Source organism: Trichogramma pretiosum, unplaced genomic scaffold (assembly GCF_000599845.2).
Source record: "Trichogramma pretiosum strain Unisexual culture from Peru unplaced genomic scaffold, Tpre_2.0 scaffold57, whole genome shotgun sequence".
NCBI classification, from domain to species: domain Eukaryota; kingdom Metazoa; phylum Arthropoda; class Insecta; order Hymenoptera; family Trichogrammatidae; genus Trichogramma; species Trichogramma pretiosum.
This window is the reverse complement of record NW_019641637.1, coordinates 1022346-1044918: the sequence shown is the minus strand read 5'-3', so window position 1 is coordinate 1044918 and position 22573 is coordinate 1022346. Positions and strand designations below refer to the sequence as shown.

Below are 22573 nucleotides of genomic sequence, written 5' to 3'. Positions count from 1 at the left end.
GAATAAAAACTAGAAAACGATATAAAATAACTATTCTTTTTTTTGAAAATCAACAATTTATTAATTACATTTTATTTTATTTTAAAAACTAAAAATCAATCTGAGGTAACTAATAATACTCTGAAATTATATGGCTTCAGCCAACGTAATTTTTTCGTTTTTTAATCTGTATATGTTGTATTTACATACAAAGCCTGATGCATTTGCATGTGTTTTTAATCACTGAAGTTATTAATCAATATTAGATTAACATTATTGACTTATGAAGCACAAGATAATCCAAACAAAAATCTGATTTCTCATTTCTAACAGAATATCTTGAAAACAACTTCCATACCTTCAGATATATTTACTTTATTTTATAATAATGTATATTTAGCTTTTTTCATCCCCCTTTCAGATAGTTTGTAAGAATCGATATTTTTTCCAAAAGGATTAAACTCAAAGTTTTTAGCTTGTACAAACTATTTGAAAGAGTTGGCTGAAGATGAATATCGCGGTCAATCATTGAAACTAGGCAGCACACACATATGTATTTTTTTATATAATTTCAACAGTATTGTATCGTAACAGTTTTTTCATCTCATATTAATCCACACATGATATACGAAACAAGGCGTTTGTAGCTACATATATTACAAGTTATACATTTTATGTGTGTCCAGTTGAGAGTCAATATTCTATGCTAATTTTTAACAAGCGATTTGTCATAATTAAGGCAACAGAGCATGTTACTCAAACCTCGGCATACACACTTTTCTAGATAGTATACGTTGCATGAATACGCATGATTTTTATTTTATGCGCCATAATACATGCTTACAACAAAAAGTAAATAATTGGCAAATTCTCTTCAAACGTAGTCTAAAAATAAAATTAATATAATCGATTGGGCTTTGTACATGAATTTTTTGAGTTAAAAATATAGATAAATAGCCACACAGAGTAATAGCTTATTGGATATGGATATGCTGAACTCGAACAAACACTTTGCACTTTTCCAATCAACAAAAAAAATAACCAATTATTTATTTTAAAAAATTTGATTACGAGCATTGGCGTCGAATAAATTAGTTATACAATCTGTAAATTCTTTAAAAATTACTTCATATAGCAACAAAGTTCATTAGAACTGGAACAATAAACATTAATTATTCACCCCACAATAAATATAGAAAAAGCTTTTATAAATTTTTTTACTTTTTCCGATAAATTATAAATTTGTGTGGGACTCCAAACAATCCGTAGCAAACATTTACAAACGGATATTAACATCGTTTTTTGCACGACCATATAGCGCCGATCTACATACTTTCTTTATATACCTAGATACTTCCTTTTACCTTTAATCTATGGCACTGTTGTATATTAATTGTGTACAATACCTTAATAATTCACACATTTCAAAAATCGTAAATATTTTCAAATAGCAAGAATCGAATTGGAAATACATGAACGACTATTTTTAGCCAATGAAATATGCCAAGTACACTTGCCAAAAATCGATAAAAATCTAGTACGTATATCTTGTGACGTAGTAATCGCAAGTACATAGTAAATATTTTCTTTCTTTTTCTCAATATTTTTTAACGAGTCCAATAAAATCAGTCTAGTAAACATTGATCTGATTGAATAAAATTGAGACAGCACAGAATTGTTTGAACTCGAGAGACATTAAGATTCAGTTTACTTTCGAAAAACAGAGCATCATTATTGAATAATAGATTTTAAAGGAAATACGACAATTAGTTTTGTGATCATAATTAATGAGTGTCAGTTGAAAAATTCAGCTTACTTATTTCTTCTTTTTTACAAAGGAGTCTGTTGTCATTAAAGTACCAGTATTGAATTTCATCGACCAGCTGTGAATCAAAATAAGTCTTTGTATTTAATTGTATAACTATATAAAAAATAATTGATTTACCTTAATATATTGCGTGAACAACACAGTCTCGTTCGGGCAGTTGACGAACTTTCATCGAGCCATCAGCTCCACAAGAGAATAATCGTCCTGATGCATCAACGTGCAGTTGAGTGACTCCCTGCAGAAAAAATATTGTTAATAAACTTGATCGATCGGGATTAAATTTAATGAGAAGAGTTGACTTACTTGTCCGATATTCTTGAAAAAGCTCGATCTAGGATGTTCAGCTGGGAAGGTATAGAGAAGCGAATGGACGGTTAAACCCCAGACCTTGATGTCCCCGTCTCCGGCGCCGCTGACGAAGAATTCCTCATGTGGATCGAGAGCAAGACACTTAATGGCAGACTCGTGCCCCTGGAAACGATGACGTTGTTGACGTTGACGTACATCGAAGATGTTTATGTCACCCTTTTTGCCACCACTTATTAGCAGTTGATGCTGCGGCGCTAAAATGACCGAACTAGATCCTTGTTCGTGACATGTAAAACCTGTAGTAAGAGTTAAATAAAATGAGTCATATTGAAAGAAAAAAAATTATTCTTGGTGGATTATTTTTAAGTACCTGCTACAAGAGATTTGTTTTGAGGTAGTAAGGTATCCCATAGAGCCACGTTGCGGCTCTCAGGTCCATGTCCAGCAGTAGCCACCAAACTGCAAGCTCCCAAAAAAACGAAGTCAGATGTTACTTTGCTGTGGCATTGATAGTTCTGCGAGGAAAAAAATATCATCATAAAAACTGAAACTAATGGAAAGATGACAATAATTCTGAACTAAAGCAAGAATACTCACGAAGAAAGGTCTCGTTGTACCCTCTCGGCAGGCTACTTGAAAGAGACTTAGATGTCCATCAGAATCAGCGACGCCGAATTTATTGCCGTGTTGAGAGAAACGTACACGGGTCACCTTGGCAAAAGTGCCCGGTAGCCTGGGGGTTGCCACGGCTGATTGGTGACTCCATTCCCACAAGGAAACCGATCCATCTTGCGATCCAGTTAAGTCTGTAAACATAGAATAAGTGTCACGAGAGCGGTTTCAGCTTTACGATATGAGTGCATTTTATATATAAATGACTCACACAGCGGCAGCAAAGGATGCGACGACATTCTTCTAATACCGTCGATCTTATGTTTCAGTATCTGTGATAATTGATCGTGTAAATAGAGATTAGTAAGTTATTGGGTCAACGTTTTTTCGGCAATTTTTACTAACATCTATAGAATTCATAATTGAACATTTGACGCTTCAAATAGAAACATATGTAATTACAAACTTGAAACTTATCTGCAGTTTTAAATTAAGTCAAAAGAGAAAAAGTACAACTTATTAAACGACAAATATTGAAACTAGTTGACGAATTTTTGTTTTAATTCAAAAATAATCAACAAGAGCGATGATGATGCGACGATGAAAATAAATAATTAAGAAAATTAGAATGTCTTATTTACAAGGTTGTATGGAACCTCGCAATCAAACTTTGAAAAATTTGTTATTTGATTCAAAAATAAAAAAAGGCTTAGCTATGACTCTTTTACATTGTCATTTAAGCATTCCTGCGATCAAGAAAACGAATTTCACAATTAAGAAGAATCCTTTAAAAATTCTGAAAATTTTAGGAGATAATGCGTAGAACAAAAAGTTTTGAAATTACTATTAAAGTATACGTGAATTTTTTTTGATTTTTAAAGACTTTTTTGAATTATAAACACGATGTTTTAGACCAGAGTAAGATTTAAAAAACATCGTGAAGAGTCGTAAGTACGGAGTTTTTTCATTTTCAGGTCCATACAAGCTCAAAAAGCTTTAGAGTGAGGTTTCATATAAATTGGTAAATAAAAAACGTCCTAAAATACATGTATGATGTTTCATTTGAAAACTACCACATACTTGGGTCAGCATGCTTACAGAAGCATAATATTTAGCTTAAACTAATTTAAAAAAGCATTTATATCTTATAATTTTGCTTTTATTTTGCTCTTTTTATAATCTTTTTTCTCTACATATAAATGGAATATAGTTTCGTGCATGATGAAGGATGTTGGTCATCCTGAGTTGATGAATAAGTTATTGGATGGTGAAATTCTGGTATTAGCAAAGCGAAAGTAAATAGCCATTCCATCAACTCAAGGATCATCCTAATAAACGTGGCGCAATTCATAAGCAATAAAATGGTTGCAATCAGTAAAAAGCATTGATGCACATCGTGAGACAATGTAAATTATTATTTGATAAACCTTACATAATGCATAATGTAAGTCAAAGCGTAAGTACGGTCATGTGAGATAACGAAGGGTAATAATAATACTAAGCTATTGTCATCTAACTTGAGAGTCGATCAATTGATTTGCGATACCTTTCAATTGTCGGATTGATTATTTTAATGTCAATTTATCAAAAGCTATTGCAAATCTAACTCAACAGTTTAATAAAAGATGAAATGATGAAATTGCGGTGAGGGATAGAAAAATCACAGATAATGAGGGACTAACTGAAACCAAATGCATAAATAAAATATAATAAAAATAAACAAGGAGTTAAGGTTGCTTTTGCTTTTTTTCATGTTAGATGTTAGTCTCTCACCGGTTTCAACAAGTGTTTGCTCCTATCAGCGACAAACTGACAGAAGCGCAGGTCGTGGGAGCCAGGAAAAGCGGGCATCCCCTTCATCTGAGAGAGAGAATGCGAGAGCAATCATAAGTCGACAAATCGTCGCCACATTAACATTATACAATAGATGGCGCAGTCATTTTGTATCGTTTCGTTTCGTTATTAATTTATTAATATTTATTAGAAAAGAAACATTGAATTAATAGTGAATGCGAGTCGTCATTTTAATTGTCAGGTTGCGATATAAGCATTATGGTACCACTTTTTAGTGACCTTTGCACAGAAAACATACTCGCATGCAAATGTAAAATGACATTTAATTAGCTGAACATCATCATTTATAATATTATTACTTTTTTAACGAAATATGTAGACAACGAGATTGGTTTTTTTATATTAGTGTTTTTAGTGTTATTTGTTGACTAAATTGTGATATATGATATTTAACATTTTTTCATTTTTGACGATTATTATATAATTTGCAACTCAGTAAAATATCCCTGAAAAATGTCTTATGCATTAGTAATTACACTTTTGAAAAATTCTTTTTTGCATGATTTGTGGTTTTGTGTCAATAAATGAATCGTGTTATAAAGACCACTATGTACACGTGTAGAGAAATCTCCAAATTATTGAAATAATTATCAGACAAATGATAAGCTGAATAATTATGAATGAATCCTTAAATATGTTAATGTGTATAATTGAAAGATGGTCAATACTTTTACTGCAATCATAATTCAGTATACATGAGTGAATCGCTGAAGATTTTATTGGTTTCACACATTAATTGAGATTTTCAACGAGTATGTAATTGAGCTGTGTAGAAATAATAAATTAAAACTTACCACACTGGCACCGCGACCGCTTTGACTGCCTATGCCTGTTTGGTTTTGGTGTCCATTTTGTTGAGGGCTTTGGACGAGCAATGGTCTGTCAGCAGCGGTCTGATTTTTATTTAAAAAAAAATCAAGGTAATGGAAATTATGGAAATCATTGCCTGAATAAAAAACCATCTATCTATCAAATTACCTGGATGACTAGAAAACTGGTTGGCTGCGTTGGTTCAGGATCAGGCTGTTTATTTAAATTAATGAGGTCAAACTCGCATTCGTCTTCTAACCACGACGGAGATTCCAAAAGCAGTGAAATATCCATTTCTTGCACCTCGCGTGGCGTTGCTAATGACATAAGTCCTGCATTTACCTGTGTTCATAAAAAAATTTTTTAATACCATAAAAATTTTCGATGAATTATTAAACGCAAACAACAAACCTGATTTAGACAGAAGGCACTGATACTATCTTGTTCCTTGTGGATTATCCTTACAGGTTCGGGTAAAATTTGGGTACCACTGTCACTTCCTTTATCCTCTCCAGAACCTCTAGTCTGGGAATCACCTCCACTATTTGCATCTAATATAGAAGAAAGTGACCTTCTCTTTCCAAATACTGCACGTATGAAAATCTCTTGTACTGACTCTTGCCTTATTAAGTAACACCATAGTCGATTCGACGGTTTTGCCGACGCCATTCGAGTACTGAGAAAAAAATTTGTTTAACACACATGCAAAAACGAAGGACGCAATCATGTATGCAAAATATTACTTGAAAGGAGTGTTTCCTCTTTCGAGAAGTGAACGGTATTTATGGATAGCTGGTTTTCCAGGGGTAGGAATAGGATCTGGAGCACAGCCTGGTATGAAATTGACCGGTGCCGGACCTTTATTTTCTAGTTCTTCGCGCAAAGACTCCTGCCATTGGACCACAACTCCAAGAATTCCATGTATCAACGGACTGCTGACTGGTAATTCTGTAAAATTATCAAATAGTGATAATTCATTTTAGAGTAACAGTACATTCTTCTCGACTATCTTACCTTGCATTTCAATCCCAGCTATGGTTAAAAAGTCTTGCAATTGTTTTTGCAGAATTTTCACTATTGCTAATCTCATGACGCACCAGCTAAATGAGTTTGGATCAGTATGTTCTGTATTATCTTTTGGTTTACTCTTTGGTTTTGAATTGGTATCAAATACGTCATCTTCTTCTTCGGAAACCTCAGTTTCGGATACGGTCGATTCTGAAGAGTCGTAATCTATTTCATCTGCGAGTTCACCTTCAATTATAGGCTGCAACACGATTACGTTAGTTAATGTTAATTACAGTTATTTTTCGTTTGTTTTGAAAATTAGTTTTCTCACTTTTATAAGAAAATAGGAAATCATGCTCATTTGTGGAGAAATAAATTGTTCGCGATACGTTGGCTTATCTTCTTTCATATTCGGTTGTTGCCCAGAGAATTGACCAAGCAGTTTCATATTAAGTTTTACGCGCTGCTTAGTCAATGATGTAACCGTATTCCAGACACCACTACTTTTAGTAGATGCTGGTTCACTACTTAAACTATCGTTTCTTTCGATACTCATAGATCCCGTCTAAAATGAAAAATGAGATCAATTCAAAATACATTATATTGAATAAGCTCGAAAAGTTTTCAAAAAAATAGCTTACCTGTCCACTAGTACTAGCAACTCTAATCAATTTCTTCACACCGCCTCCAAATAGGCAAGACCACGTTTTATTGTCAAATTGATGTCCTACCAGTCTATATAATATGTGGCTATCGCAGCTAGATAGAGCATAGACAAATAAGCTCATGAATGTAGCTACAAAAGCTTCGCAGAGAAGGATATTTAGCTTCGGTGCATCCTCGTCCTTTTCGCGAGCTAAAAGTGCTCGAAGGCTCGTTACACCGGGCCATTTGCTAGGTGAAGTTGTAATGCAAATACCGTCATCAGAGGAGTAACGACGATGACTACGACTCGAGGCCACAAGATGTCCGCCTGAATAGGCCTCAACTTCAGCTGCCGCTGGAAAGCTGTCCCACGTTTGATGTTTGTGAACGAATGTGTCCGAGTCACACAGAGATTGGTATATGCACGCGCTCAAAGCTACGGCAAGATCTCGCAGCACGAAGACCTCGGAATAGTGGGTATTTTTGTGCGGCATTGGTGGATTTCGTAAATCAACGATCGTTTGAAGCATATCGTGCTCGAGTGACTGCAAATGTCTGACCGGATCAGCTACAACCGTTTTATTGCAAGCTACACTAGCACTTAAAAGTGGAAGCGTTGTAGGGAAGGGCAAGGGACTGAGCAACTGCTGCTGTGTCTTTTCTTGTTGCAATTCCTGGAGAAGCAGCACCAATTCCATTCTGACAGATGCCAGACCACCTCCAGATGCGCCATGTAAGGAGCAATATGACAACAACGTCCTTAGCAAAGTCTCATTAGCTTTCAGCCACTTTTTGCGTTTCACAGCCCTTTGGACCTTTGCTTCAAAGTCCAGCTTTTCCGCCACTAGAATTTCATGCAAAGTCGGCTGTTCGCCTGGTCTGTAGGATGGTGGTTCTTCCATTATACCGCTTTCGTCAGCATTCGCTACATCTCCGTCTGTACTAGCACTGTAATTGCACAATTGTCGCAAAGCATCAACTTCTCTCTCAAGCCATACATATAACTGATAACGTAACTGCCCTCCATCGACTTCGAAACCTGTTGCCAATGTAGACAATTCTTCCATTAAAATTTTCAAACACGCTACAAATTTCAGTTGCTGCGCCATTATATCGGTTGATTTCTTGGCTTCATCTGAAAATAAAAGGCTTGATGTGAAAAATGTACATGTGGTAAGAATTATAAAAATCATTACCGTCTTTTTCATCGGGTCTTTCCGCTTTAGCCTCGCTTATTTTCTTATCTAGTTTCATACTCATTGGAGGACTTTCATCGTCATCATTTTCCGCGTCGTCATCCCAGTTTAACTGCAATTCATCTTCTTTTTTAACCTCTGGTTGAGACCAGTCAAATGATGATGCTGATTCTATAAAAATATGTTACAGTTAACAAAAAAATTCATTAAGCAATACAGAATCTACAGTAGATTTTAGAAACTGACCGATAACCGAAGTAGGTTTGGAAGTATCCCAACTTAGCATACCCGTATCAATCTCATTATTTTGGTCTTTGATTTTGGTAGGACTATTCAATTCGCTTTCGTTGTCATCCGAATTGGTTTCCATGACTTTGCTTGGTAACTTAGAGAGTACCTCAAGCGCTAGAGCAGGACATCCAGCTTTGAAATGGGCATGGGCTGTGGTAAAGTATAGCTGCCGCTCGAGCGGAGTAATCGTATCTTCAAGCGTGAGCTGCTTGTCTTGTTGCGCTTTCGTCTCAGTGCCGTAACTAAAACCCGAAATAACGACAGAGTGTCCTTTCCTTTTATCCTGGGCAGTGGAAGCGATGTACTGACGAATTAGCAGAGGATGAGTACGCAGGTAGACGTAGAAATTGAAAACATTGGGATTGGCCGTGGAACCCACGGGCCTGTCCGACTCGTCGTTGTATTGCGGATGTAACGAGCCAACGTTGGTCAGCAGTAGAGTATTCAGCGAACCCGAGTAATCCTTGAGAATCCAGAGGGCCATGCTGCGAAGGAATGGGTCAGGATGCATACGCGAGACGTCGGGGTTGGAGCCATCGCGATCACAACCGAGAATCTCTTCATACATGAGTCGTTTGAAATTCGGTGATGTCATGTCATCCTCGTAGAGCCGAGCGATAGTCATGGCTAATTGTAAATCATTGAGCTTGTTGAGGCAGACATCGATGGCATCGCGTAAGGCACCAGCGAGCAGGAAAAAGGCCGCAGCATGCTCGAAACGCTGCTTACCTAGCAGGGCGAAGGCATTCTTGAGTGCGGCTTTTCTCCAGCGATCTTCGGCAAAGTTGTTGCTAAAGAAGCTGCTCATGCGCTCGTCGCGCCTATTACGAAAGAGACCCCACAGAAGACTTTTCTTTTTCATGGCTAGATAATATATAGCAGCATCAATAGGATCTTGATTCTCTTGGAAAGCAGCTTTGGCGATTTTCTCGATGCAGCGCTTGAGCACAGCCAAGTTAGTAATCCACCAACCAACCCCGAGCTCTTTTAGTACCGACCACTTGGGCTTGTCACGAGCATACGATGGAATCAGTCCCATCAATTCCTCTTCATTTTCGCTATGGAACGCCCAGACCAGGTTGCTGGTAGAGACGCCTTGCTGCTGAAATTGGGCCCGTTGGCTCAAAGGCAAGCAACGAATCAAATAATTGTAATGTTTCATGGCTAGAAGAAAGCGTAGACCACAATCATCGAGGGAGTCCATAGAAAATTCACCATCGGGAATGCCCGTAAGATTCTCTTTGGCTAAGGCGCTTTTCTGAGCGTCGTTGGCAAAGCGCTCGGCAAAGTCGACGTTGCAAGTTGAAACGGTGTCGGCCAAGGCCAGCAGATGCATTTGATCAAGACTCGACAGTCCCGGTAAATGGCTGTGAGTGAGCAAACGCGACAGAACGCGGCCCTGTCGGGGTCCGAAGTACGAGATACCCTGGCGTTCTGGCACCGAGCTGCGCCTGTCACGATTCTGACGAGATCTCTCGTAGTCCTCCTCCAACATGTCGTCGAGCGAGTCACCCTCATCGAGTTGGCCGTCGAACAGTTTGTTATAATCCTGCTTGTCTAACTCGGCCTGCTGAGTGATATTAGTCTCCTTATCTGCAATCAAGAGGGTCCAGAGCGGGAGCGGCGAAATCGATGTGATCTCGGCGTAATCCAACGTCAACTCCTCGGGTATCTGAGTACTCGATCCGCGAGGCTCCAGTGGCGATGTTGTGCCAGCGTAACTGACGGACATGGTGCGCGAACGCGACCAGCCACTACCCTTGTTTTTCATGATATTCTCGTCGTCGTTGCGTATGGGACAAGAGCTGGTGATGCAACGTACCAGATGAGCGAGAATCGCCTTGACCCAGCGTATTTTACCAGCGTTGAGCAGCTCCATCAACTGTTTGGGATGATATTGCGGCAAGACGGGGCAGGCAATACGAGATGCCTCAAACAGACCGTAGTCGGGCATGTAGTCGAGATTCGGTGCCGAATCGATACCGCGCTTTTTCTTCGCGTCGAGCATCGTGAGATTGATGCTGCTTACTCGTGACAGGTGCGGCATCGACGACACGTTATTCAAGCGACGCTGCGACGTCTCGTGCGCGAGGGTGCGCAGATCCTCGTCGCGTAGATTGCGACTTGCTTGAAACTCGTCCGATTCTTGCGACTGCACGGCCCCAGAGTGCATGCACTCGCTGTTCGGGTTCGCCTTCCACTGCGAGTAGACATGCATCTCCGAGTCCATACCGACCACGAGAATACCGTCGCGAACCCAGGATATCTGCATAGGCAGGGGTGGCAGGCCGTCTGCCGTTGTAAGCTCGATTTTGCGCAATTTCATCCAGCGAATCTCCTCGACGTAATGCGGCTGGGCCAGCGACGAAGCCTTACGCAAAATCGGACGCATCGTCGTCTGTGACTCTTTCATGGCTTTCATATTAGCTTGAGCCAAGTCCGAGCAAACAGGCGTGAACAGCATGATTTTGGAACCAACTCCTACGGTGAGAATATGGGAGCCGTCTTCTTTACTAACCCAGTCGAGCTGTACCAAGTGTTTTTGAGTCAAAGGACACGTGTTGCCATTCTCGATTATGGACTTTCTGAGGGACTGCAACGTGCTGAAAGACGGTACAGCAAGTAATCCCGCTTTGTTGGGTTGACCCGAATCCGAGCTATTGTCAGAGACTGATCCATTACGCGGTGTGCGCACATCTTCGTGGCTAAGGGTCTGCAGTACTTGAGTAAGACGCTGCTTCTTCTGCAAGTAGCGACTGTCGTACAAGTAACTGAGATCAAGATGTTGATCGACTTGAATGCGAGGCAGATGGATGTTTTTCAAGTGTATCGTGTCTTCGAGGACCCACTCGCTACCACCAGTACTTTCGCACTCATAAATGGCAACGCAAAGATTTACATAGCGCGAGTCGGGATCGGCTTTGGTAGGTCGCGTGAAGGACTTGCCGTACTTGTAGGCGCAGGCAATACGTCCACTGTAGGCTGCGCTGATGTTCAGTGGCTGTCCGCTTATATCGATGGTTGACTCCTTGTCCTTGCGGAACATTTCCCACTCGCACCATTCATAGTCGAGTGGATGCTGGTTGGGATCGCCCTCTTGGACCTCGCGTTTTGTAACTTTGCAATTCCAGAAGCGCACCGTACTGTCGCTACAGGCGGTAACAATAATATACGGTGCGAAGCAAGCGGGATAAATCGAGGAGCTGCTCAGATGACCAGCGGCTGGGGCTGCATGCACCAGCTCGACGTTCTCGGGTATGGGAAGTTCTTGGGTGCAAACTTTGGTGGTGCTAATGAGCACGTGGCTATTGGGATGATGGTGATGATGTTGATGATGATGCTGGTGAGGGGGTTGCAGATGGTCGCCGCTCTCGCTGTTGCGCCGACTGCGATGGCCGGATTGACTCGGTCGACGCGAGCGACGACCACCCGGTGTCGCTTCGTCCTCTTCGTCCTGGACCAGTTGTGAGTCGGGAACGTACATCATGGAACCACTGAGACCATGTCCCTCGGGCTGAGACGCTATTACCAGGCGCCACATGTGCACCGTAGTGCCTTTCGAGGTACGCTCGAGAACTACGATGTAGAATGGCTCTTCAAAGATCGCTGACTGCTGGAGATCGACCATGGCGTCGAGGTTCGATTCCATGAAGCCAAGATCGTTGGCCGAGTCAGCTGTGCTAAACGTTTTCTCGTCACTTCGTTCGCCGGTAATCAGCTGCTCCTGGAAAACGTGCAAGAACTGCGTATTCTGCCAATCGTGAGTAGCGTCGGATATTGCGTCGAGTTGAATGACGCAGCCAGGCCTGGCAGTCGACTGCTGCGATACGATTTGAATGCGATCATGCAGTGCGTGATGCATACCATCGTCGGAGCTCACGTCGCTGCTGAGACTCGCCATCGAGTCCATGAAACGACTGCGACGTTCGCTGATCGACACTTCGGCCAATAAACTGCGAGCGTCTATGACTGCTTGATAGACGCGTAAGCAGTGGCCGTCACTCGCGACGAAACACGCCGATGGAGAGTTCGACAGATTGCCCAGAGTGGTCGACGGTAGCAAAGTAGGTATCCAAGCGACGTTACTGAACGCAGATATTTCAGGACTATTAATGCGGGCGAGCTCGGAAACGCCGCCGCTTTTCGAGAGCGGACCAACAGCATCGACTCGCCAAAGTATGAGTTCGCTGCAAAAGCCACTGATTGACTTTTGTTCTCCGCTCTCTTCAACGATAGGCTCTTGCTCTTGCGGTTGCTGTTGCTCGGTCGACTGGTTGGGACTAAAATCGGGGATGTTGTGGTGAGACGTGGTCAGAAGCAACGGCAGTACCGGATGGCAAGTGATATCGTTAACGCGAAAACGATGTCCCGAAGCGCGGCAGGCATGTCCTATGCTAAGAACTTGTGAGAATTTCGTCTTATCGGCGAAGGTGAGCTGCCAGAGATTGAGCGTACCATTGGCATGCTTCGATACCATCGACACCATCGGGCTTGGATGGGCCAGCATCTCGCTCATAGTCTCCTGCTTATTTTGATCATCTTGCTTGTTCTGTTGATTCTGCGTCTGATTCGACTGCTGCTGATGGTTCAACTCGCTCTGAACGTTCTTGGCGAGTTCCTGGCCAGTGCGCGAAGTAAGTGTTGATTGATCTTCGTCTTGCTCAATGAGACTAGGTAAAGGAGCTTCGGTTGGCTGTTGCATGGCTGGATGTTGACCCTCAAAGGTAGACTTACCAACGACGGTAGAAGATTTGACGACCTCACGAATACTTGACAAAGGACCCCCTGTGTTATGCGAGTACATCGAGACGTTGTGGCTCATGGTCGAGGCATCGCCCAGTGGAAAAGCATTTGGTATGCGGGTTGAAAAAGAGATTTGAGCTTGACGAAACGAGCCTGGATGATACTCGTCCAGCCACTCTATGTGCCAGATAAGAAAACTTCCGTCAATTGGATGAATGGCGAATAACAAATCTGGGTTGTGATGCCAGTCACGCAATAAAGTTTCGATTTTAGTGTCCAGCGCATCGGGTGCCTGATTGGTCGTCGTCGCATCCGTAGCTATTGAATTAATCGACGTAGTATTGCTAAACAAACAAAAGAACACCCGTTACAAGTCATCTTTTTGGCTTTTGTCTTTTTGCTCGATAATCGTCAAATTCGTTAATTAGTTTACAACAGAGCGGTATTATTTGGGTAAAAAAAATTCAAACTCTCGTGGGAGCAGATGCAGAAAGTTATTCGCTGTAGTGCTCACCTAAGGCTTTGGTGCGAATGGACACTGTGGGGAAGGCTATGGTGAGACGAAGTTGTATGGGCTGTGTGATGCTCGTCGCTGCTGTGGTCATCCTGGCTTGTCGTGCGTCCACCAATAGTGCCTTTTTGACTCGTCGAATGTCGACTTCCTTTTTCTGTTGGTCGCACCATACCGTAACATGATAAGATGCTGCCTGATAAGTCATATTTTTCAACCCCGACCATGCACCATTCAACATGCAACACGTGCAATGGACAAGCAATCGTGGAACCATTTCCACGCGATAAAGTAGAGAAAACCATGAGTTTTGTTAAATTTTGTTAGATCCAAGGCAATTAAGCAAGCCCCCGATAAGAATGTGATTAGTAAATGATGTGATGTTAATAAAAAAATCATTATAAGCGAAAAAAATTCTTGTCATTAGTGCTTTCAATATTGGATTGTGAAAAATGAAAATTAAGTAAAAATAAAACAACATCTAGCCACAAAAACATGAACTGAAAAACGTAAGCAAACGTACTTGTTGGAGTATGTTCATCCTCTGAATCATGATCAACGTGATCCGTTTCTGATTGATTATGATGATGGTGATGAATACCATCTTCTTTTTCCACCACCTTTCTAGTGAGTTCCTGAGGATTTTTAATTTGATTAAAAGGGATTCGTTGGGATGGAATGTTTTAAAAATCTTACCTGTATAATACTTTCTGCTTGCATTGTAAATTCCATTTCTTTATTATTCAACCAGTGTAAAATAAAATTAGGTTCTCTGTCAGGATCACCAGTGATTAGACTTGGAACCAACGGAATATCTGTAATTTTATATAATTCATGACCATTTTTGGCCACAAAAATCTTTAAAACTAGTTCAGAAACAACTCATACCTGTTTCTGCATTAATACTTGCTGCTAAATGAAAATGCATGCCAGGATAATACCCAGTGTTTGTATAATTATTGTGAAAATCATGAACCGAATAAGTTGATGGTAATGTAGGTAAAGTTTGAGCAATATGACCAGCTTGATTATGTTGTTTCACGTGTCGTCGTAAATGGAAACATGTTCTGAAAAGAATTATACGATCTTCATACATTTTCTATTTCTTAAAAACCGAATCAAATATTGTGTACCTCATATGTTTTAATCTTTGCATAAACCGAGTTTTATGCATATTGTGATGTCTATGCTTTCCATGATGTCCATGTCTATCGGCACCTTCAAATTGGCTCATATTAGCTAATCCTTCAATTTCTGGTGGAATGGTTTCCGTCCAAACGCGGCAAATATTATCTCGGCATGAGGTAACTAACATATTAGATACTGATCCCCTAAAAAAACAATTATCAATGTGAAAATTTATATTTATCTTCTTAAAACTATTAATTGGAATATTCAACTAACTTTGGCATGTATTTACTAGTTTTTCTCCATGATATGTGGGTCACAGCTCTTGGATGTGCAACATAAACAAAACTAAAACTATCATTTGATACTGACTGAGAAAAGTTTGAATGATCCATACTCCTTAGAGGAAATACTGTTAATCAAATTAAATAAAAAATAAGTCTTTCACAACAAGAGGTATATGCTATTAATTTTAAACTTACATGGTTTGTTTTCAAACCAGATTTTTACTAATCTATCATTCTCTCCAGTTGTTGCAAAAAGTGTACCATCAGGGCTGAAGCTCATTAGATGTACTGGCGTAGCAGTGCGACACTTCCACACGCAATTCCAACCTCCTGGTTCATTAGCTGGATTTGTTTCTGTACCTTGTGGACTTTCAGCTTCACCACCAATGGAAAATGTGACAGTACCAGCTAGAATAAAATATATAGTATTAGCAATAATTTTTTTGCAAATGTTTAATCGAAAAAACAAAATAGCTGCAATCATAAACCATAAATTAAGTATTTAATCCGTCAAGAAGCTGATAAAATAACAAGTTACATTTGTAAAATAAAAAGTACATTATTAAAAATAAAGCAATTATATAAGCTTAATGATTTTTCGATGATTATAATCTTTTTTAAAATGAAGTGATGTAAATTAGGCTGCTGCAATAAAAATTCGATTGGATGAGGAAAAAATTAAGAAAATTAATAAAAATGTTCATTCATTAATAACGAATGAACTCACGATCTTGAACAGTAGCGGCCGGTGCACTGTGCTCCATAATTGCCGGTTCCTCTATTGCTTTTGGTTTCGAAGCTACGCATAATATTAAAAGTAACGTTATCGATGGATAATTAATCTAGCACAGAAATATTTCTCTACATAGTGACATTAATTTTATAAAATAAGCTAAATAAAAATACTCACATTGTTCTTCAAAAGGTAATATATTTTGATGCCAAAGTTGTAAGAGTTCTCCCCCTGTCAAAAGGCGAGTACCCTCTAAGTTCCATGACAGAGAACTGATATTGGAATCTGTTTGTAAAGTGCCAGTTTGTACCCATCTATATTCCAGATGCTGAAAAATTGAAAACCATTTTATAAAAAAGAATGATAAATTATTGTTAAATAATTACACGAAGCTACAATTAAAACAAGTCTAGTAAGTGAAGAATTTTGAATAGATTTATAATATTTAAATTTGTATTAATCAATGACCAATAATAACTGTGCAGCAATGAGCTATGAAAATAACATATTGCCAGGAGATGTAAACTTGTTGCATGTTGTTACATAAAATCATCATGCATCACTAAATTGAATGAGTGCTAATATAGAGAGAAATACTCACATGAGAACAAGTGCTATGAATAAGCGGTGTGGGTTCAAAAATGCAGACTTGATTCTCATAAGCAGCAGCAATTTTGCCAGTGTCCGTACTACAGTCGAGGCAACTGATCCTTATGTAGTTATGTATAGCTCCAGGAATAATCTGTGCCCTTTCAAAGTTGTCCGCAAGGATGACAATGTTGCAGCCAGCAGCGTAAGCCTTGAGAAAGAATAAATAGATATAGTTGTGGAGCATGATCTATGTGTACATAATAGTAGATTTAAACGTGATAAATCTGTCACGTCAGGTGCGCAGTACTCGTAGACAAATAGTTGAACAGAATTTGCATTATTTATTGAAATAAAACAGAGAAAGGACACATCGGGTATTTTGGAGTTGTAAGAAATGTGTCCAAGATAAAGACTCACCGTAAAAGATATGCCTTCGACGGAGCCGACGGCACAGCATCGATCGCCTGCATTGCAAGCTCCACTGAGTATCTGATGGCAATTCATGGCTGCTGGAGCTTTTAGTTATATTGCACTAAAAATTCAGAGCTGGAAAATGTTCATATTGCTGAGAAGAAGCTCGTTGTTCTTATCTCGACGAGACTGTGCGCAAGCAGACAGACGTATGGCAGAGCAGTAGCAGCAGGCTCTTATTTATCGTTCTAAGGTGTGTATACGCTGAGATAATCGCAACGCCGTGCGTATTTAAAGTCGCTATATAGAAGCAGCTGAGCAGCTCGCGCGCGGCGCAGGCAGTCAAGAGCTTCCGAAGCAGAGGACGCAAATTTTGACAGCAAAGTCGGCTACGTCGTCTAGCAGTAGAGCAGCTAATGCAGCCATCTTTGATTTTTCACATCACGCTGACGACGTTGACGGCGACGGCGAAGACGACGACGCAGACGATGATGATTGTGGCAGCGAGATCTTACGGCAGCGCTGATATACTGCCTGACTGACACTCGAGCGCGTATACACTGTACACACGTACACGAGCACACTTGCTGCTGGCTGCTACGATGTTTTTCGCTCTCGCGGCAAGTCGCTTCACGGCGTCTTACGCTTCACAGTCTACTCAGCAGCGTACACACTGCATTCGCCCTATATATCGGCGTATGTGTACGTTACATTAGGCGTGCTAGTGTACGTGCGCAAGTGCATATAGTTAAGTAGTTGCTGCACTCGCAATTCGCAATTCGCAGTCGACACACATAGAGAGCAGATAAAATCGGAGTGAGCGAGCAAACGAGCGAGAGAGAAAGAGAGAGAAAAAGAGACGAAGAATACGTCGATATATGTAACGCGTGTATGTGTATTGAATGCGGAGGATGCGAGCGCTGTCAGCAGTCAAGCAGTGTGCGCAGTTATACTTGTATATTATGCGATCGTCATCGGTGTGACAGTAGTCCACGTCTACGTACAGCAGTACACACCCATACGCGGGCGAATGTGCGCCTATAGTATTGCGTTACGTCCGCACGTCACACGGCGGCACACAGTTTGCACACCGCACACACGGCTACGGAGTGCACAGAGGGCAGTAGAGTAGAGTTGCCAAGTTATAAGCTAGTAGCAGGCGCGCACACGTCGTCGATACTATGTATAGGTAGCCAGCACACACCTACACCAGCTGGCGTGTATTCCGCCGGACTGGCCGTTGCGCAGCTGAACTTGGCAAAATATAGGATGTACGCGTAAGCGTTGCACTAGTCACTGCTTCGCTATATATACTACTAGCGACCCCGTCGTGGCTTCGCCCACGTTCAATTTTTTCAACAAATTCGACTGCTTAAAAGATCTTAAACAGGTCACGTCAAGTGCGTAGTAGGAAATTTATGAGTTGAGTTCACACACTTGTAAAACTCGAATAGCGTAATAGCACATGTACACGTCAAATACAATGTATTCCGATTCACCGCGTGTAAAAAAAACAACTGCTTTCGGTCTTTTTTATAACCATTAACCGTGCAAGGGGCGAGCGAGCGCGCAAAGTGGTAAAATACGAAAAAAATTCTGAACTCAAAAATAAATAAGCAAATAATGGTTTTAATATGATAGAAACCTGCGCAGTGGTATAATAAATATGTGGTAAAAATTTCAAGCCGATTGGACAAATAGTTTTTGAGATCATAAAGGACAAACAGACACCAACTTCGCTTTATATATATAGATTCGCGCACTGAAGGACTGTTGTTAGCTATACGTATATATATTTACACGAAATAGGTGTTTTGCGTATGCGAAAGAGTCGAGAGTGCGCGATAGGTTGCGCGCGCAAACAGCCACCCGCGCTCACGGTTCACGACAGTAATCGCGTTCGCTTTCGCAGCCGTACGCTGCTACATTGTAGTATATTTATAATGGATAGTCGGCGCACAGGTGTAGCAGAGCAAAAGCGCCGCAGCTGTGAAACGGCTACTATTTTCCGTGGCTGCGACTGTATCGTAACGATTCCCGATTGATACTTGATACTCCGAAGCGGTGAGCTATCGAACGCGCGACACTCGTGCGATAGCCGCCGTTTTTACAAATTGAAAGCTAGACTAGATTACGGCATCGATTGTCTAAATGGCTTTTTTATGACCATGCCTACGTACAAGCATACCAATAATTGTAACACCTCATTATGGTGTAACGTGATTTATAGATAAGCGTACGTTTATATGTACCAACTAATTGATATAAACACTGATGATCGATGATCGCGATGCAGCGAGAAAATTCGAATGAAAATTCGAATAAAGCTTGGAATGAAAATTTGAATGGAAATTGGCTCAACGGATCTATGTTATGTTTACGAATCTTGTGGCGCGATTCGCGCCGAAAATATTACTTTCGAACGAGTAGATGGGGCGGTGAAATGATTTGGGAGCCGATCGAAGGATCGAGTCGCGCCAGTCAGTTTTCGATCCGAGAGCAACACAGCACTCGGGCGTATCTGTCGGCGCGATTTTTCCTCGATAAACGTACAATCGATAGGCGGAAAAATGCCTTTCGTCCTCGGCACGAAGCAGCTGACGGTGTTTTTCGTCATACTGAGCATAATCTGTCTGCCGCTGAGCAGTCGCATCACCCTCCGATCGCTAATATGGAACGACATGAAGGCACTGTCTTCGACAAAGGGCTCGTACTGCCTCTCCAAGGATCCCATCATGCCGTTTGACTTTAGCAAGTTTTCTCAGGCCAATCACGATCAGGAGGTCATGCTCTCGGAGACGATGAACGAGACGCTGCGACTGCACATCTGCGACGAGCTGGCCAAGCCTTGCCGCGGCGAGAAGGGATACGCCATTTGCCTGCATCAAGAGGGACAAGAAGAGATCGGCCTCGGTAATAATTTGCTACACACTCTAATTGAATTGCTCGCGCTGGCCGATGTCTCTATTTACTACGCAATGTTTACATTTTGTGTGCGCGCGAGACAGGCAGGGAACCGCCAGAAGTCGACTCTCGATACGAAAAAATCTTATTCAAATACACGGGCGATCGATGCGACTCCGAGTCAAATTACACGGTCGAACTGGAGTTCATATGCAACTACGATTACCGAGACGAAGTATCTCTGTCCATTGTAAATCTTGACGTACGTATAATAAGATGAGACGAAAAAAAAAGACTCGAGACGCGCGTATACGTTAGTGGATACACACACACACACACACACAAATCTATCTGTTGCCAATGTAGTTCGAGCACTCGTGCCACGTTATAATCGATCTGCAAACGATAAAGGCATGCCCCGCGCCCAGGACACCCAACTGCACGTTCTATCAGGGCCAGGAGAAGTTCGACCTGTCGATGCTGCGCAACCACTACGACAATTACGAGATCAGCACGGCCGAGTCGGGCCCGAGGCAGCACAGCCCCATCATGCTGAACGCGTGCGGGCCCCTCGTGCAGAACAACACCCACTTCAAGGCGCCCGGCTGCGGCCCCGAGAGCACGGCCTGCTTCATCGACCGCAGCGACGGGGCCAACCCGGTGCACCGGAGTCTGGGCAGGCTCGGGCCCAACACCGGCTTCTACATGAGCGACCACGAGATCCGCTGGGTCATGAGCGACGGCGACCCCTGCCCCTACAACGAGAGCCTCAACTACACGACCGTCGTCTCCTTCCTCTGCAACCCCGAGAAGATCCTCAGCCATCCGCAGTACGTGAGCGGCCTGGGCCAGTGCTTCGTCCAGATCATGTGGTACTCGTCGCACGTCTGCCCCGAGTGGATCCTGAGCCAGGCCTCGGGCCGCGAGCTCGCCCGGCCCTGCACGATCCGCGACCCCGAGACCCTCTTCGAGTACGACTTGACCAGTCTCAGAGGCCAAGTCTTCAAGACGCAGACGAGCGACGGCGGCGAGTTGGAGATGGCCGTCTGCGGCAACCTCGGCGCCAAGAGCATCTGCAGCGACGGCTCGGGCGTCTGCAAGGTCCTCAAGGGCCAGTCGTCCGGCGTCTCGGGCGGCATCGGCAACAGCCACCTCTACTGGAAAAAATCCGGCCCCTATCTCAACTACACGAGCGGCGACTCGTGCTCGCCGCTGCAGCGCCGATGGACCAGCATCGAGTTCAAGTGCGGCCCCAGCGACAGCAGCCTCGAGGTGGAGTCCGATCATCCCTGCTATCAGCGCATCTTCTGGACGACTCCGCTAGTTTGTCGCAAGCCTTGCACCAGCAAAAAGTTTGGCCTGCCGCTGGGTCATCTCACCAACGATCTAGAGGACTACGTGGTCGAGCACAACGAGACGACTTATTACTTGAACGTCTGCAGGGAACTCGTCAATCCTCCTCCGGGATGCCCCAAGAACTCGAGCGCGTGTGCGATCGGTCCCAAAAAGACGGACGCGGCCAGCGGCAATTTGGGAACGTCGAGCACCGAGCCGGAGCTCCACGACCCCAATACGCCGCTTCTTGGCTTTGTCCACGGCGACACCTGCGTCGAGGATCCCACGCAAAACTATTCCGCCAGAATCATTTTCACCTGCGACCATGAAGTCAACATGGTAAGCGTATTTTTTAACTATTCTCTCTCTCGAAGCCGAATCGTACGCACGAACGAATATTTTCAGAGCTACCCGCAATATTCGATCTACTTCGATTGCATCACTTACTTCGAGTGGCCGACCATGTGGAGTTGCGGCAACGTCCACGCCGATTTGGACGAAACGACTTACAAAATCGTCAACACCTTAGGGGACGAGTGGGATTTGTCGCCGTTGAAAGACTACAAGGCCGATATACACCGCCTGTACAAGTTGGCGCCCTTCAGCCTCACCATGTTCAACCGAAGCAACTGCCCGGGCGGCTCCTTCATCTGCGATTATCGCCAAAACTACGGCCGAGAGATCCGTGTCATGACGGATTATTCAACGGGCACCGTCCAGCTGTTCTTCAGCAACGGTAGCATCTGCGATCGCAACGCAAGAGCCGTAAAAATCGCCAACTCCTGGAGGTCCAACAAGCTGTCCGCGATAATCGTGATGAAATGCAACGCCACAGCTGGACTAGGACTCCCAGTCATCGTCGGGGTAAGTTGACATCACTGATAATCAACCCCATTCACCAATGACCGATAAAAATCGCCCTTAAACTTCTTTTGTTTGCGCAGGAGGACATATGCTCGGTCGAATTCGAATGGCAGACCGATGTAGTATGCAGGGATCGAGAAAACGAAAAAATCCGGCCTCCTTCTGGCCGAAATGCTCCTCGCAATGAAACGACGAGTCACTGGCGTACGTAAAGTTTTTTCATCGTCCCACTCACAATAATTACGATTCATAACTATTGTCCTTTTCAGCTACAATATTTATTATCGTATCGGTCTTCATTGTCATGCTAGTAGTAGGAATTTGGTGGATTTACAAGACGGATTCACTCAGACAGAGGTTCATTGTGTTCTATCATAGATGCCGTCATTTTCGTCAAGCACCTGCACCAGGCAATGTCTCACGCGAAGATCTAGTTATGGAATAATAGTAAATTTTAACGATGCGTTTGTTTGTTAAAATGAAAATGTAAAATACAATATTTATTTTTTATAGGAATTTATCGTTTTTATTTTT

The 22573-nt window shown here is 42.3% G+C and overlaps 2 protein-coding genes across 6 annotated transcripts; one reads left to right on the top strand and one right to left on the bottom strand.

Moving 5' to 3' along the window:
* Positions 1-84: 84 nt before the first annotated feature.
* On the bottom strand, positions 85-18179 carry LOC106649096 (dmX-like protein 2). Of its 5 annotated transcripts, none has more exons than XM_014366371.2 (27): positions 16943-18179; positions 16536-16733; positions 16112-16262; positions 15929-16000; positions 15397-15609; positions 15191-15326; positions 14920-15117; positions 14675-14853; positions 14483-14601; positions 14310-14421; positions 13790-13982; positions 8488-13619; positions 8242-8412; positions 7042-8180; positions 6732-6965; positions 6407-6659; positions 6136-6340; positions 5804-6068; positions 5561-5734; positions 5377-5475; positions 4502-4588; positions 3000-3060; positions 2714-2922; positions 2487-2631; positions 2111-2412; positions 1925-2042; positions 85-1862 (listed from the first exon to the last, which is right to left on the bottom strand). In XM_014366371.2, the coding sequence occupies exons 1-26, from the start codon at positions 17027-17029 to the stop codon at positions 1926-1928; spliced, it is 10251 nt and encodes a 3416-aa protein (XP_014221857.1). In that variant the 5' UTR covers positions 17030-18179; the 3' UTR covers positions 85-1862; position 1925. The 5 variants fall into 5 exon arrangements, with proteins under 5 accessions (XP_014221857.1, XP_014221865.1, XP_014221872.1 ...); XM_014366379.2 differs by having other exon boundaries at positions 13790-13943; positions 16943-18177; XM_014366386.2 differs by lacking the exon at positions 15929-16000 and having other exon boundaries at positions 16943-18178.
* Positions 18180-19421: 1242 nt separating this feature from the next.
* LOC106659928 (cation-independent mannose-6-phosphate receptor-like) lies at positions 19422-22555 on the top strand. The gene is made up of 6 exons (XM_014382711.2): positions 19422-19849; positions 19945-20102; positions 20207-21514; positions 21581-22039; positions 22120-22243; positions 22309-22555. The coding sequence occupies exons 1-6, from the start codon at positions 19507-19509 to the stop codon at positions 22482-22484; spliced, it is 2568 nt and encodes an 855-aa protein (XP_014238197.1). The 5' UTR covers positions 19422-19506; the 3' UTR covers positions 22485-22555.
* Positions 22556-22573: the final 18 nt, after the last annotated feature.